Genomic DNA, 15,322 nt, shown 5'->3' on the forward strand with positions numbered 1-15,322 from the left:
ATCATGTACAGATGCAGAAAACGACACATTGAAACACACACCAATACCACAAAGACAAAAACTTGAAAGTCATAATATATAAGCAAAACAGTCATAGTTTAAAAACAAACAAAGATGTCTAGACAAATCATTATGAAACACCATGATGATAATGAAGAAGGAGGAGGAGGAGGAGGAGGAGGAGGAGGAGGAAGAGGAAGAGGAGGAGGAGGAGGAGGAGGAGAAATAATTAAAGAACCCCAAAAATACCATTAAGTGCATTATTGGCTATTTACTGTTGGGCACGGAGCCTACTCTTAAGTGTAGTTTGTATATATAGTGAGACCATTGAGACTGTTTTGGAAAAAATAATTTTTCCTTCATGAGCATTTATCGTGGGAGACATTTTCCAGATTAGCTATGGGAACTTGTGTCTACTTCTATAATCATCACTAGGACCCATGAGGCTCAGATCTATGCAGGGCCTATGCATGCTGCCACAGTCTCTGTGAGTTCATATGTGCATCAACTCTGCTGGGTCTGTAAGACCTTGTTTCTTTGGTGTCTTCCATCACCATTATCTCTTTCCAATATTTCCGCCTTTTCTTCTGAAAGAGTTCTGAGCCCAGAGTAGGGGGGCGGGGGTTGAGTATTGATGGAGATATCCCATTTAAGACTGCGTGCCCCAAGGCCTCTCAGTCTCTGGTCCTTGTTCCTTGTGGGTCTCTGTATTAGTAAGAGGAAACTCCTCTGATCATGGCTGAGCAAGGTACTGAGCAATGAGTATAGGGAAGTGTCACTAGGAATCATTTGTTAGCTTCCTTTAACAGATCTGTAGTATTTGGTTTACCCTGGGCATATGGCCATATCTCTGGTTCTTGGCTACCAGAGGAGTTTTGAATTCCATCTCATGGAATGGGCCTTAAATCAGATAGTGGTTGGTTAGTCCCACAACTTTTGTGCCACTTATTGCATGAGTATATCTTTCACACAAGTTACCATAAAAGATTGACCAAGCCCTCTCAGTCAGTCAGCAAGTTCTCCAGAACAGGAGTGAGGATTAAAAAGAAAGAAGACAGTTAGACAACATTGTAGCATGACTTCAGTCAACTCTGAGACTGAAGACAAATTTTCCCAATCTTCTTTTTATACCATTTTAATTGCATGCAAGTTTTAAGGGTAAGCAGTACAATAAGGAACTAGCAAGGCAGAAAGCAAAGTCCAAAAATTACTCCCAAGACAGTTGTTTAAAAGGGATTGTCATAATGACCAAAAAACTTGAGTCCACTTCCTTGTCCAAGCCCCAAATCTTTCCTGAAGCCTAGTTCTTTTGTTCTACCCTAAGATTAAAATTCCTGCCTTAATCTACTTCCCTATTATAGCCCAAAGTTAGATTCTTGCTGAAACTTACTTCCTTATCACATCCTAAAGTCAGATTCCTGCCTGAGCTTACTTCCTTGTCATGGCCAATGTGAGATTACTGCCTGAATCTCCATTTCCATGTCTTTGGTCAGTGTCAGATTCCTGCCAAAAGGCTCTCCACAAACGATCAAACATTTGTTGCTCAGTTAATGTTATTTTTCTTCTCTGGTAGCATGCAGAATATCTTCCAGTACCAAGCACATTGTCTTTAGGGGTTATAACACTCTCTGAAGACACCAGCTGTCTTAAATGATTTACTTATTGTCTTCAAATTTAGGGTCTTACTAACCCTCAGTTTGGGGAGAGCAACTAAGGCTTTGACAAGCTTGGGTTGTTTGAAGGTTTCCATCAGGCCCCTTTGGCTAACAACCTCATTATATGAGCAATAAATGTTTTGTTTGGTGTCAAGAGATGTCTAATTGTAGCGATGTCTGCCCCATTATTTGGTGATTCCATTTATATTTCTATCATATTTGTAGATATATAAAAATGCTTCTGTAGTATGCTTCATATGACCCCTCTAATGACCTTCACTTTTAGCTGTTTCTTCCTTTATGCCCCCCAAAACCCTCATTCCTTCCCTCCTCATTTGATCCTTTCATTCTCATTCTTCACTCCATCCATCCAAATTATCCTATTTTTGCTTTCTAGGGAGCTACTTTCCTCCCACTAGTGTGTTACTTTATATCTAACCATCAGGTCTGGGTTACCTTACTCAGAATTAATTGTTGCAGGAAATATTAAAAAGTGGACCAGCAGGCTTCCAACATTACCACCAGCAACTAGTGGACCACATGACTCAAATCAGTGGTCTCTCTTGGCCAGGCTAGAGCACCTTCATTCCCTTCTCTACCACACCAGCCCCATGCAACCACCATACACCCCATGGTCAGCCACCTGAACACCCATTTACCCAGTAGAAACAAGACTCTAGAAGCTTATAATTAACCAGTAAGATTTATGTATCAATTAATTATCAATTTACAAGATACCAAAACAATAATTTCAGAATCAATTTATAATGATGAAAGCTTTATCCTAATTATTCTAACCTTATGATATAACAACTACCTGATGCTGGTTGAAGCCACACTGGTTCACATCTGCCTCCATCTTGGCCTTCCCCTTCTCTCCAAGACATTCTCTGCCTCTACAACTCTTAGCTTTGCCTCCCATTTCCCTGTCCAATCTCCTGCTGCCCTAATGTAATTGGACAAGGAAAATCCTGCGACAACTCATTATTTTAGTGTTATTTATTTACTTGGGAATTCTGTAATATTTCTTTATAGCTAGAGTATTGATACTTTTGTATACAAACAGCCACTTTGTGTCCCACATCATGTAAGGATACTTTGGGAGACCTGTGCAAGTATTTTCTGAAGTTATTCAGTGCCTCACTTGTGTATTTTACTTGGTGGTCTCTGTGGTTGGTGTAACCCAGAGATTCTCTCAGGAATAGCACTGCTTGGAAACCTAGTTCTTTGTTATGGTAGAGCTTTTCAATTTACAGTTACTGAGAATAATCAAAGTATGATAGATGATTCTATGAAAGTGGCAGAGAAAAAAATAATCATTAGAAGTGTTCATACTGAAGTTACTTTATTCATGTTAAATAGAGGAAGGAACTGAAAAAAAATCAGCCACTAAGAAGTATTGTGCAATTTCATACCCTTGCTGTTTGATGAACAGTTAATACCCAATGAGTTCTTAACTATACATTTTCCAGCTTTATTTCAGGATAATTTTTTCTACTAACATTGATAAGTAGAATGGCAACCAGTTCACCTAAGTGATGCATAGCATAAGTATTTCTAAATTTTAATTAATTTTGGAACTGACAAGTACAATTTATAAAAACACACATCTCTAGAGTCAAGCTGGAAAATGAGTACTAATCTTACTTGAACCATTCCAGATCTGGAATCCAGAATAAAATGCTAGCAATAAAGAAAAAATAAGTGAGACTTTCCCAATTTTCCACTTAAATGTTAATAATCAGAAAAAGCAAAGAGACAAAAAATAAACCCATCAAAACTCACAAGAATACATATAACATTAAACAAAAGTACCACTCCACTACCACATGGTTGGTTACAAGAGTTGCTCTACAGTAGTAATTTGAAACATGTATTCATAGAAATTTCTATTGCTGTTTAATAAAAGTAAATGATTGTGGCCATCTTTTAACATATGTAATAATTCCTAGGTTTGTTTGTCATTTTAACAGTCAACTCTATTAAAACTCATTTAAGCATTTCTAATGTTCGAATTATATTGGTTGAATGGTGTTAAAATGTGTCTTTCTTTCTTTTCCTTCCTTCCTTCCTTCCTTCCTTCCTTCCTTCCTTCCTTCCTTCCTTCCTTCCTTCCTCCCTCCCTCCCTCCCTCCCTTCCTTTTTCTTTCTTTCTTTCTTTCTTTCTTTCTTTCTTTCTTTCTTTCTTTCTTTCTTTCTTTCTTCCTTCCTTCCTTCGTCTTTCCATCTTTACTTCTTTCCTTCCTTCCTTCCTTCCTTCCTTCCTTCCTTCTTCTTTCTTTCTTTCTTCCTTCCTTCCTTCCTTCCTTCCTTCTGTCTTTCCATCTTTACTTCTTTCTTTCCTTCCTTCCTTCCTTCCTTCCTTCCTTCCTTCCTTCCTTCCTTCCTCTTTCTTTCTTTCTTTCTTTCTTTCTTTCTTTCTTTCTTTCTTTCTTTCTTCCTTCCTTCCTTCCTTCCATCTTTACTTTTCTTTCCTTCCTTCCTTCTTTCCTTCCTTCCTTCCTTTTTCTTTCTTTCTTTCTTTCTTTCTTTCTTTCTTTCTTTCTTTCTTCCTTCCTTCCTTCCTTCCTTCGTCTTTCCATCTTTACTTCTTTTCTTCCTTCCTTCCTTCCTTCCTTCCTTCCTCTTTCTTTCTTTCTTCCTTCCTTCCTTCCTTCCTTCCTTCCTTCCTTCCTTCCTTCCGTCTTTCCATCTTTACTTCTTTCCTTCCTTCCTTCCTTCCTTCCTTCCTCTTTCTTTCTTTCTTTCTTTCTTTCTTTCTTTCTTTCTTTCTTTCTTCCTTCCTTCCTTCCTTCCATCTTTACTTCTTTCCTTCCTTCCTTCCTTCCTTCCTTCCTTCCTTCCTTCCTTCCTTCTTTCTTTCTTTCATTTTTTTAAAAATTTTAAATTTCAGATTTTATTTCCCTCCCTGTCCACTCTCCGACTGTTCCACATCCTAAACCTCCTCCCCACCCACGGTCTCCACCTCTAAATTCCCTGGGTCCAACAGTCTCTTGAGGTGCATCTTCTCTGATTAAACACATTGCTTGCTGTCCTCTGCTGTATATGTTTTGGGGACATCAAATCAGCTAGTGTCTGCTGCCTGATTGGTGTTCCAGTATCTGAGAGATCTCAGGAGTCCAGGTTAATTGAGACTGTTGGTCCTCCTACAGGGTCACCCCTTTCCTCAGCTTCTTCCAGCCTTCCCCTAACTCAACCATAGGGGTCAGCAGCCATTCAACCAATATAATAACACAATCACTTACTTTTATTAAACAGCAATAGAAATTTCTATGAATACATGTTTCAAATTACTACTGTAAAGCAACTCTTGTAAGCAACCATATGGTAGTGGAGTGGTACTTTTGTTTAATTTTGTATGTATTCTTGTGGGGTTTGTTTGTTTGTTTTTGTCTCTTTGCTGTTTCTGATTATTCCATTGGTTGGGTGCAAATATCTGCATCTGACTCCTTCAGCTGTTTGTTGGGTCTTTTGGAGGGCAGTCATAATAGGTACCTTTTTGTGAGCACTCCGTAGCCTCAGCAATAGTGTCAGGCCTTGAGACCTCCCCTGAATTGGATCCCACTTTGGGCCTGTTGATAGACCTTTTTTTCCTCAGACTCCTCTCCATTTTCATCCCTGCAGTTCACAAACTTTCTGTAGACATAAGCAAAGCATCTACCACTGACTGAAACTTAGCTTCACTCAAAAGCTCTAGTATTCATAATAGGTCATGATTTAAAATCTGGGATAACTTATTTACCTGGCAGGTGTGTGTACTTTGCTTATAAATGCACACTACTTTAATGGTTAGGTATGATATATACCAACACATTTTGCAATTCATACTTATAAGAAGTGTCACATCTCTATTAGTAAAATTTTTAATGTTCAACATGTAACTTTTGCATTCTAAAATATTACTTAGATGCCTAATTTCATATTGCAAAAATGGGTGATTAGCTCATTGTCTTTTAGATCCTTCTGTTCATGTAACGCTACAATTTTATTTCAGAGGAAAAGTTTTAAAATCAGAGTAATCTTCCTGGAGACCAGAACCTAAGTTCATTTATTAGAGGAAATATTTCTTTAAAGGTTGCTCATTCTTTTTATATGGCAATAGAGTAGCTGGGGAAAAATCATTAAGTAAAAGGATTGGTTCCAATTTTTTCAGGCATACTGGTTATTTGAGTTAAAACCTGTGGAATATAAATAATTCTTTCATCAGGGTAGTCACTTGTAGGAAGTGCGGGGAGATACATATTTGGTCGTGGCATATTTGTAACATGGCATATTTGTAAATTTGGTTTATGCTTTTCTGCACCTCTGCCTCTCCAGGGTGACACCTTACTGTGTGATGGTGATCTTAGCTTTGGCATTGCAAAGATTATCAGTAATTAGACTGGAGAGTCAAGAGCTTAGTCACTTATATCTCCCTAGAGGAGTGACCTTTCTCATGAAAAAAAAAATCTGTTTATTTGAAAAAAAGCTTCCTACCATAGAGATCAGTGTATTATGTTAGTTTGGGGACACCAACTTGGTTGGAAATTTGTATCTGTATAGAATGTATATATTCTAGTTCCTACTTTAACTACTTTTAAACTAAAAAAAGATATATCTACAGGGCAGAACATAGGTGTTGAAGTATTTCCTTTGTACTGGAAGAGATTAGTGATATATTGACTTTATACTTATCACCTTATCACTAATCTCACTTATATGTATTTTAATGTTTATTATATATGTATACAAATATGTATACATGCATATATTACATGTATAATGCATATTAAAATATGCATGTATCATTTTAAGCATGTTAATTTCTTGAAGCAGGTGTCCTAGAGATAAAACAAGACGCCTTCGTTTACAGCAGTTTCAGATAAATCATACATCTACTTTTTTCTCAGCTAACGCTTGGACCTTCAGGATGTGATGCCATTCCTGTGGTGCCTGCCATGAGAGGGTACAGAGTCTGTCCCTCGTGAGCTGAATGACTGCCACTTAAATTTTCTCAGGTCTCTGCTATGAAAAACAACTAGAATAGTTGGATTGGAAAGGACAAAAAGAGAGAGAGAGAGAGAGAAAGAGAGAGAGAGAGAGAGAGAGAGAGAGAGAGAGAGAGAGAGAGAGAGAGAGAAGAGTTTGAAATATATTGGAGTTACCAGTGGAGTAGGTACGGGAGGGAGACACTTTGGTCCTCTGCTGGGCATGGATCCTCACCATCTCTTTGTATGACAGAATGGCCTCCTGGTGTACTTCTTAAGATCAGAGTTGAGGTCACTCTCCTCGTGTTCTGTTAAAATATCTCTTGAAAGGACTTACCTTAAAATCACTGTTTTTAAGATTTTGAAGGTTAAGGCTAAATGTGATGTTACAACAATTCAACCCATGCACTTTGGAAATTGTGTTCATTAGCATGCTTTCTAGCATAGAAGGGAAACTTCTAGAAGCAGTTTGAAACCTAAAAATATATTTTTAGATAAAAGGGAACTAGAAAATAACATTGATTGATCCTCTTTCTATGTTATTTACCTATCTGCCTAATATATTTGACCCATAATGTATGTCTGTGTACACATGATTTTTGTAAGCATACAATAGTAATCACAAAATAATTACTTAAAAAGCAGTTATTCCTCACCAAATATATCTTAATAAAATAATTTTAAAATGTTAACTTGGAAAAGTTACTGAAATTTGACCTTCTACGTAGAGTCAAGGTAGAGAAGGTGAGGACAACGTAGTTATGAACACTTTGAAAATTTGCATTTGTTAAACCAAAATAACTACATCTTAAAAAGATGTACTTTAGTAATCTGTAGGACTCATTAGTGTGTGGTTTCCAATTAGAGATAAATATAGCTGCACGTGATGGCAAAATGTTCACATCTTAAGCCTACGTCTCACTTCTGTTGAGTGGTGTGTCTTGGTGGAAATTCTGATAAGCTGTTATAAGCTAGTGAGAGTGTTACTCATCTTTGTTAACATGTTAATTAGATGTTAAATAGCAACCTCCATTTCCAAAGCATCCACTTCTGCAAAATGCAACTTTTGAGTCCTTTAGAATTAACATTTGTCTTATGTGCAATGTAAATCAGCACCTGATCTGTACGCCAGTCAGAGCTTTGCCTTTCACAGCTCGTGCTTGGAGTTCTCAGTGCCATTTTGATGAACAGCCAGGCAATGTCTAGACATCAGGTAGTTATAGATTATAGCTGATAACTGACTTTAGAAGAACAGAAATGAAAGCAAGTGCACTAGGCCCTTTCAGGAAATATCTGCAAGTAATCAGGCTTTAAAGTTAAAAAAACATTTATGCTGATGTGTTTTTAAAATGACGGAAGACAGAAGTATGTATCATACTCAATGTTGTAAAAGAGAAAAAAAAAAAGAATAAAGTACTTGATTCATTTCACCGTAATGAATTTAAATTTCTGAAAGTAATAAAGAGACACAAGAGGCATATTTCACTGGACTTGTAAAACTATTTTAATTGTTACTCAAAATATGTGAGATGTAACCATTAGCCCTTATGTGACAATTGTTTATGAAAAGAAGAGGAACAGATGGGAGCAGTTTTTACACTCAACTCTCAGGAGGAATTCCAGTAAGGTATGCCAAAGCACATGACACATTCTCAACGAGGCCAATAACATCAGTTCCATACGACTCTTTACAGCATAAAAATATAAATATGATTACATATTAGAAACAAGTTTACTAAAAATTAAGCTTTTCTTCCCTCAAAACACAATATCTTGCTTTGAAGGAAGGATCTTCGGTAGTGCCACCAAATCCTAAAACTGTCCTGCAGTTTTACTTATTATTTCCATTACAATTTATTTGGATGTAAAGAATAAATTCCACCAACTCCTGGTAAACTCCGCTATCTTCAACAAGTACATGGGGTTAGCATATCTGAGTGAAGTCAGCCCTAGTAATTCATAGCATGGTGCCTTCCTGTGAATAAGTGAAACAAAGGCTTGAACTCATAGACCAGACATGTCATAAATAGGAAAAATATACAGAAGAGGACAAAGAAATGTTGAGAATAAAGATCACCTATATGACTTCCAGTTGTAAGAGTCAACAAACCAACTTGACTTGGAAGCAATCTATAAAAAGCGCCATCTTTAACATGAACTATTATAAGCTAATGTAGTCTGAGTTATGAAAATTGTCAAATCTGTTCCCAATCATTGTGTGGCAACAAAAAATGCAGGGCTCTGTCATTTCCACAGATAGAAAGAAAAAGTTAAATGGAATGTGAACTGCCTGCCTGCAAATGTGTTGTATAAGTAGCCACAGATTGCCCACTTCCAACAGTTACTGACAGTGCAGAAGTAAACATTATGTTACATTAAGAAATGAAACAAAAAAATAGAACAACAACAACAAAAGAGCAAAAGACCCCATTGTGATAAATTTGATTCGTACCAAAAATACAGTTTGGAGCCCTAAAGGACTGCCTGCATACAGCAACAGTGCAAATGATATCCGTGCTGGGCCCATGCACACACTCTTCAGTGCAGAGTAAGTTCCTCTGAGCAGACACTGACAAAAAGTTGCACTGATGTAGTGAATATGCCCTGGGGCTTATCTACTGACACCATAAATGGCAGCAGCCAGTGCCATTACTAACATAGGCCAGATCAATATTTTTGTTTCATTCAAGACAGAATTTTTTTTTTTTAACAAGTAGGATCTCCATAAAAAGGTTTGATTTTTGGTGAATTAGGCCACCTCCATGGGTAGTGGAATGTTTTTAATTTCTTGCCTCTCTTCCCAATGTTTATCAAGCAGCCACTGTAATATCATTCCCTTTTCGAACTCACTTCCCTTTCTTCTCCCTAAGACGGACCCTATATTAACCTAAAAACACAAAACAACTTAATTTACAAGCCTCTCAAGCCTCTCAAAGTGCAAATTATGATACAATTTCATAAGATTCATATACACATAGCATTTTATACAATAAAGTACAGATTTCTGCTCATAAATTAACCCACTTACACATCTACTTTCAAAGGGCTGGCCACTTTAAGTGACCCAAAGACTTATTAAAGTTAATACAATTGAACTTTACAAGTTTCCAAACCAAAATAAAGTTGCTCTTACACATAACCACATATATACATATTTTAAAATGCTCTTTTGATGCTTAGGTATAGACAAACAACTTGCTTAAATACAGACAAATTGATCGAGATACAGAAACTCAAGAATTGCAGCTTGATTTCTGTCCTGCACATGTTGTATACAATGTTAAAAAAATAACTTGTGCAATGATTTATTTTACTTCTTTCTGTAGCGTCTGTTCATCCGGTAGCTCTTTGTGAAGGGGTCGTGACCTCTGGAGAACCACACTGAGTTCCTCGATGACCTTCGATGGCAGCTTAGGATCTGCGTCTAAGGTAGCTTTGCTGTTTCTTTCCTCTGTCTTCTTCAGTGTCTTCGGACCTTTATAGGCCTTTGGCAGGCCATGTGGGCCCTCTGCCTCGGTGTCTTCCAGGCAGTTGAAACTGCGATGTTTTCTGGCACGATTTCGGAGTTTCTCATCCTTGTGCTCCAAGCAGTGGGCTATGAGGGAGGCTCGGTCTTTTAAGCTGGAGTCCGTAAAGTCTCGAGGATCGTGCTTTTCACTCAGCCGCAGCCTTTCAAGCTCTGCTCTGGCCGTCTGCAAGTACAGGAAAACAGGTAAACAGTATTTGAGACACTTGATAGTTAGAGAACACATTGAGCCAATATCTGGTGCTTTTTTGTTCTAATGTTCATTGTATTTCTAAAATGGAGGCTCTGATTACTTTGCCTTAAGCAATCTTCAGGTGATTTATTTATTTTTTTATAACACTTTATATTTTAATTATATAATTTTTTAAACTTAAACATATTTTGATTATATTCTTCCTCTCCGCTAAATTTATCCAGATAGTCTCTACACACCCAATTTTAAGTACTTTTTCAAAAACATATCCAACCTCCCCCCAAACAATATAACAACATGCCCAAAACCTAAGAAACAAAATACATCACCCCAAAACAAAACAACCCAGCAGCAAACTACAAAATAGATTACATAAACAAACCAAAAAAATCAAAGACAAAAACTGTGAAGTCCTTTATTTAGTGGTCAACTACGTCTCAACATGAGATCCACCCTGGAGTGGTTGATTTTATCAGTGCAGTTCCACTAGAGAAAACTAATTTTCCCTCTTCTAGCAGGTATAAATGACAGTTCCACAGATATCCAATTAATTTTTAAAAATTAATTAAAAAAAAGAAAAAGAAAAACAGAAAAAAAATGTGTGCATGGTAGAGGTACTTTGTATTTACAAAGAATGATTCCAACATCTTAGCTAAAATTAAATTCTAAAGAATATATCTTTATCTGTATCTGTATCTATATCTATAATCTATATTACCTGCTACATAGGTTGTTTTTTTGTTTGTTTGTTGTGTTTGATTCTGTCCTTGAGAAATCCAGTTAAGGTACTATACTATGTCAAAGGTCACTCCCAAAGGGAGTGGAGTAGGTTCTTTCTCAAGAGACCTTATTTCATGTCAAGACTGACACTATTTATGTTCTTCTGATCCACAAGATGATAAAGAAAAGTTGCTTTTCTAAAAAATGTCAAATAATTCATATAGACATTCAGAAATTGACTTGTGATGTCTCTAAAATACCCCAGGTTTCCAAGTCTGGATTGTGGTTGTGACACTAGACCTGGGTGTCTGTGACAGGACCTGGGTAACTTTTTTTGCTCTACATTCACTTAAAGGATGTTATAAGAGATCTTATAAAATTGACTCAGGACTGGCTTTGCAACCAGAGTTCCTAGGTTAATATGTTAAATTGCTTGGCAACTTTAGAGTTTGCACATGGTGTCAGGTATATGTACCAAGTGGCTAATGGTATTAAAGCAAGTGGCAGAGGGTACTGACATCATTTTCTTCATGTAGTATGCACATTATTGAGTTTCACAAAGTGATTGTTGCTAGGCACCAGAAGCCAATGATGTAATTAATACACCCAGCCATGTGAAGCCACAGGGAAATACCAGAGGCTACAACAAGAACCACAAAATTATAACCAACCTCAATATTCTTACGGGCCTGGGTCGCATTTCTCTCATGTTGGATAGGAATCAGAGGTAAACCTCCAATCTTGGGATTTTTGGTTATTGAACGTTTCCGTTCCTTTCCAGCTGGCGGCCATATATCATTCTCATGCTGTGGAAACACAATTTAGTGCCATTGGTGTGTGATTTCATTATGTACCACACCCCCATAGCCATGCCAAATAATCTACTTTCTGTGAGAATCCCATTTGTAATTACTTCGACATTGACTCTGGCAGACACATGGCTCCGGGATGTGAAACACTTAAGTGAACTGAGCTTTGAGGTCTCAGTTCAATTTCTAAGTTTCACACACATGCCTTCTGTACCACTCATCAAAGCAAATGGTAGAAAATATTGGAGGGAAATAGTAAGTCTCTTGTAACACAAAACAAAATGTAGTTGTCTTTATTTTCTAGGCTCTGTAATCAAAGTAGCTAAGCACTTTACTTCTTGCCCACATCAAAAGTGATTTCACATCTTTTAATTGGGGAATAATTTGGTTTTATATATCCCAAATTGACCTAAGGCATGACTAGCTGGAAACTTAGCCTTATTTTATGACCTTTTTAAAAAAATGTTACTTTTTCATCTAATTGAATTTCAAAGAAGTGTTACCCTTTAACACACACATTTATAGTGACAAAAACAGAGAGAATGGTAAATTTGTCCTCGAATTATTGACTGTGAATTCTAGTCCACCAAACCATCATAGTCATGCCCAGAGAAAACTTAACTTTGCCATGGGGTATAAGTACCCACAGGTAAAACTGTAAGCTCTTGAGTGTTTAATCCTTGAGCTACACAGATTAGCATTTTAAAAGAAGAGAAAGGCAAATTGATTTCCAGACAGCAATGTATTAAATAAATGAATAAATCATAAAATAACCCACTGGGTAACAAACTAAAATGAGTTTACAGATGTTTGAGGAAATAAAACCAAATGGTAACTAATGTAACTAAAACCTCACTCTTGATTTTGCTCAAATTTTAAAGCTTGTCAACATATTTTTATTTGTAGTTAGGATTTTTTAACATATTGTCATTGTCGTACAGCAAATAACTTATTTCTACAAGTATTTACTCTCTGCCCATTATACTATACTAATAATTGATAATGAGGGATACACACTGTCTAAATCAATATACCTATACCTCATTTAATTCACACACATCCTACAGTAAAAGTCCAATTAATGTCAGATTTGATATTTGTGCACATCAAATATCCCCTAAAATCATGGTAGCATTAACCTCAATTCACAAAAACTAATCATAATAGATTACATAATATTTGACCATTGAAAAAGTTTCACTCTTATGTCATGGTCTCGAACACAGTTAAATACCTTTGATGCTATATAATTGGGATATTGCAACAATAAAGCTGAGAGAAAACAGAGAAGGCCCTCAGTAATTCTGTAAATTAGGCTTTAAAATTCCAGAGGTAGAGGAGATATGCTTTATAAGAGAGTAGGGAGGGCAAGAGTTTCCAGGTTTAAGTGGATGTTGTCAGTTAACATTCATAAGCTGTTGGTAAAAGACTTCAGAATTTCATAACGGAGAACATCATGCTGGGAGGGGACTGTACACTAATCACTGTGATCAGTCTCCGACTTTGCCTCTCACTTTCTTACCTAGCTCTCTCTATCCACCCTGCTTACTTCATTTCACCGTCTGTAGATATTCTTTTGACTCTTGACCCTTGAAGCAATTCACAGCCATTATTCTTGTAAGTTCCCCCTTTTCCCTCTCCTTCAGACCCCGGCTTAGATCTCATTGTAAATTAGGAAATCCACTTAGAATTATCCTCAAGAAATATGCTGCTGCTCCTTCTATTACATTTATTTCTTCCTAGCCCTGCTCTTCATAATAATTTGACCTTTTTGATGGTACCTGCTATTTGACGCAGTACAAATACACAGGATTGTTCGAGATTCCTTTCACATTAAAGTTAACCTTAAACTTGTAGTGATTAGCAAATACTGCCCTAGGGAAACTGGACTCTTCATTACATGCATATTATTTTTCACTTTCTCTTCCACCTTGACACCTCTATCAGCTTTTCCTGTATCACAAGGGCTAACCTCACTGATTTAATTTAAAAATATCATTAATACTTAAATATGTGACTTTCCACTGAAAGATATACTAGTTTCTCTACATCGGTAGCCATGCTATTTCTTTTCTTCCCAGTCAGCAATTGTTCTGATTGCAAGTAACCTTTAATTGCCCAGTAGGTCAGCATATCATTGCCCTGTCATCAAACATCTGAGGAAAAATATCTGTCCCACCCTCTCTGATATATAATGGCTTTGAACAATTATGAGTAACAGTGCTCCCTTGTGTCTAGTCATGGCCTGTATGACTCTTCTAGCTCCTAAATTATCTCTGTTAGCATATGTGGAAAAATATATAGTGTGCAATCTTTGAGTCAAACCAGTTGGAACCACCAGATCTCTGTTGGCCTCACATCTCTAACTAATCACATCAGACACAAACTCATTACTTCTAGCTGTGTTTGCTACTGTTGTTCCTTCCTACAGCTTTTATTTGTTGGTGTTTTGGGTTTTCTTCTTTTATCAAGTTGGCTTGATTTCCGATATATGGAGCAGCCTCGTGGTTACTAAAGAGTTCTATGTTTTCCTCCTTATTTTTGTTTTGTTTTGTTTTTGGGAGGAGGGGTTATTTGTTTGACTACTCCATTCTCTTTTACAGATTTTAATGCAATCCAAAACCCAACCTGCCCCATATACATATTTCAACTCCAAACTGTTGCCTGCATTTTTAAAGCACGGTTTACAACTCAATGTGTTCATTTGTGTACCTCACAGATATCTCAACTTCCATTTGATCTGAACCAAACTCTTTCTTCTGCATCTCTGGGAACATTCTGTAAGATCACCAGGTAAGTAGATCCTAAAACTTAGGTTTTTTAATTTAAAGGAAAAAAAAAAAAAGGAGGGGAAAACCTCACAAGACACACACACTGAAAACAGCTTATCCACAAAAGGCACACCTATTCTTGGGTTTAATTATACCTCCAAGCTTCATATTAAGTGTTAAATTTGTACTTACTTAAAAATATGAACCTATTATAAAATCATTATTGCAAATGTAGCAAAATTTTTGGTTGTGAGCCTAGCCTTTAACGGCTGAGCCATCTCTCCAGCCCCAAATGTAGCAAAATTATGAAGTTCAGATTACAATTTACTAATTCAGTACTTGAAGACGGAGCTACTCTGCCTCACCATGAGATACTCAGCAAGCTTGGTAGAAGGCAGACAGACCTCACTATGGACATAGGGCAGGAAGAAGCCAATATCACAGACATGGCACCTTACAGACAGTATTTATCTTTAATATAAAGGACGGCACCTCAGAAAACAGAGAAGTAGCTTCAGATGTATGCTTCAGGAAGAAATTTATTGCAAATGAAAATAAAAAAAAAAATCAATGAATCCTACATCAACTGGAAGAAATGAAAGTTTTGTCTTAAACAAATATAAAAAGTAGGATTTGTCTTTGATTTCTACTACTTCTATCAAACTAAACAGCCCATGAATT

The 15,322-nt window shown here is 36.8% G+C and overlaps 1 protein-coding gene across 5 annotated transcripts in view; it reads right to left on the reverse strand.

Annotated features, from left to right (window-relative positions):
• Positions 1-8,102: 8,102 nt before the first annotated feature.
• Arap2 (ArfGAP with RhoGAP domain, ankyrin repeat and PH domain 2) overlaps positions 8,103-15,322 on the reverse strand; it is a 163,748-nt gene continuing 156,528 nt past the window's right edge. For 2 of the 5 annotated variants that reach the window (XM_006503828.4, XM_011240712.3), the window contains 2 exons: positions 11,733-11,867; positions 8,109-10,314 (listed from right to left, as the gene is read on the reverse strand). In XM_006503828.4, coding sequence (XP_006503891.1) covers positions 9,928-10,314; positions 11,733-11,867 — 522 coding nt within the window. In that variant the 3' untranslated portion in view covers positions 8,109-9,927. Of the gene's footprint in view, positions 10,315-11,732; positions 11,868-15,322 lie in introns of all 5 variants that reach the window. The other 3 variants (XM_030254348.1, XM_006503829.3, NM_178407.3) reach the window with 2 other exon arrangements.

Source organism: Mus musculus, chromosome 5 (assembly GCF_000001635.26).
Source record: "Mus musculus strain C57BL/6J chromosome 5, GRCm38.p6 C57BL/6J".
In the NCBI taxonomy this organism is placed as follows: Eukaryota; Metazoa; Chordata; class Mammalia; order Rodentia; family Muridae; genus Mus; species Mus musculus.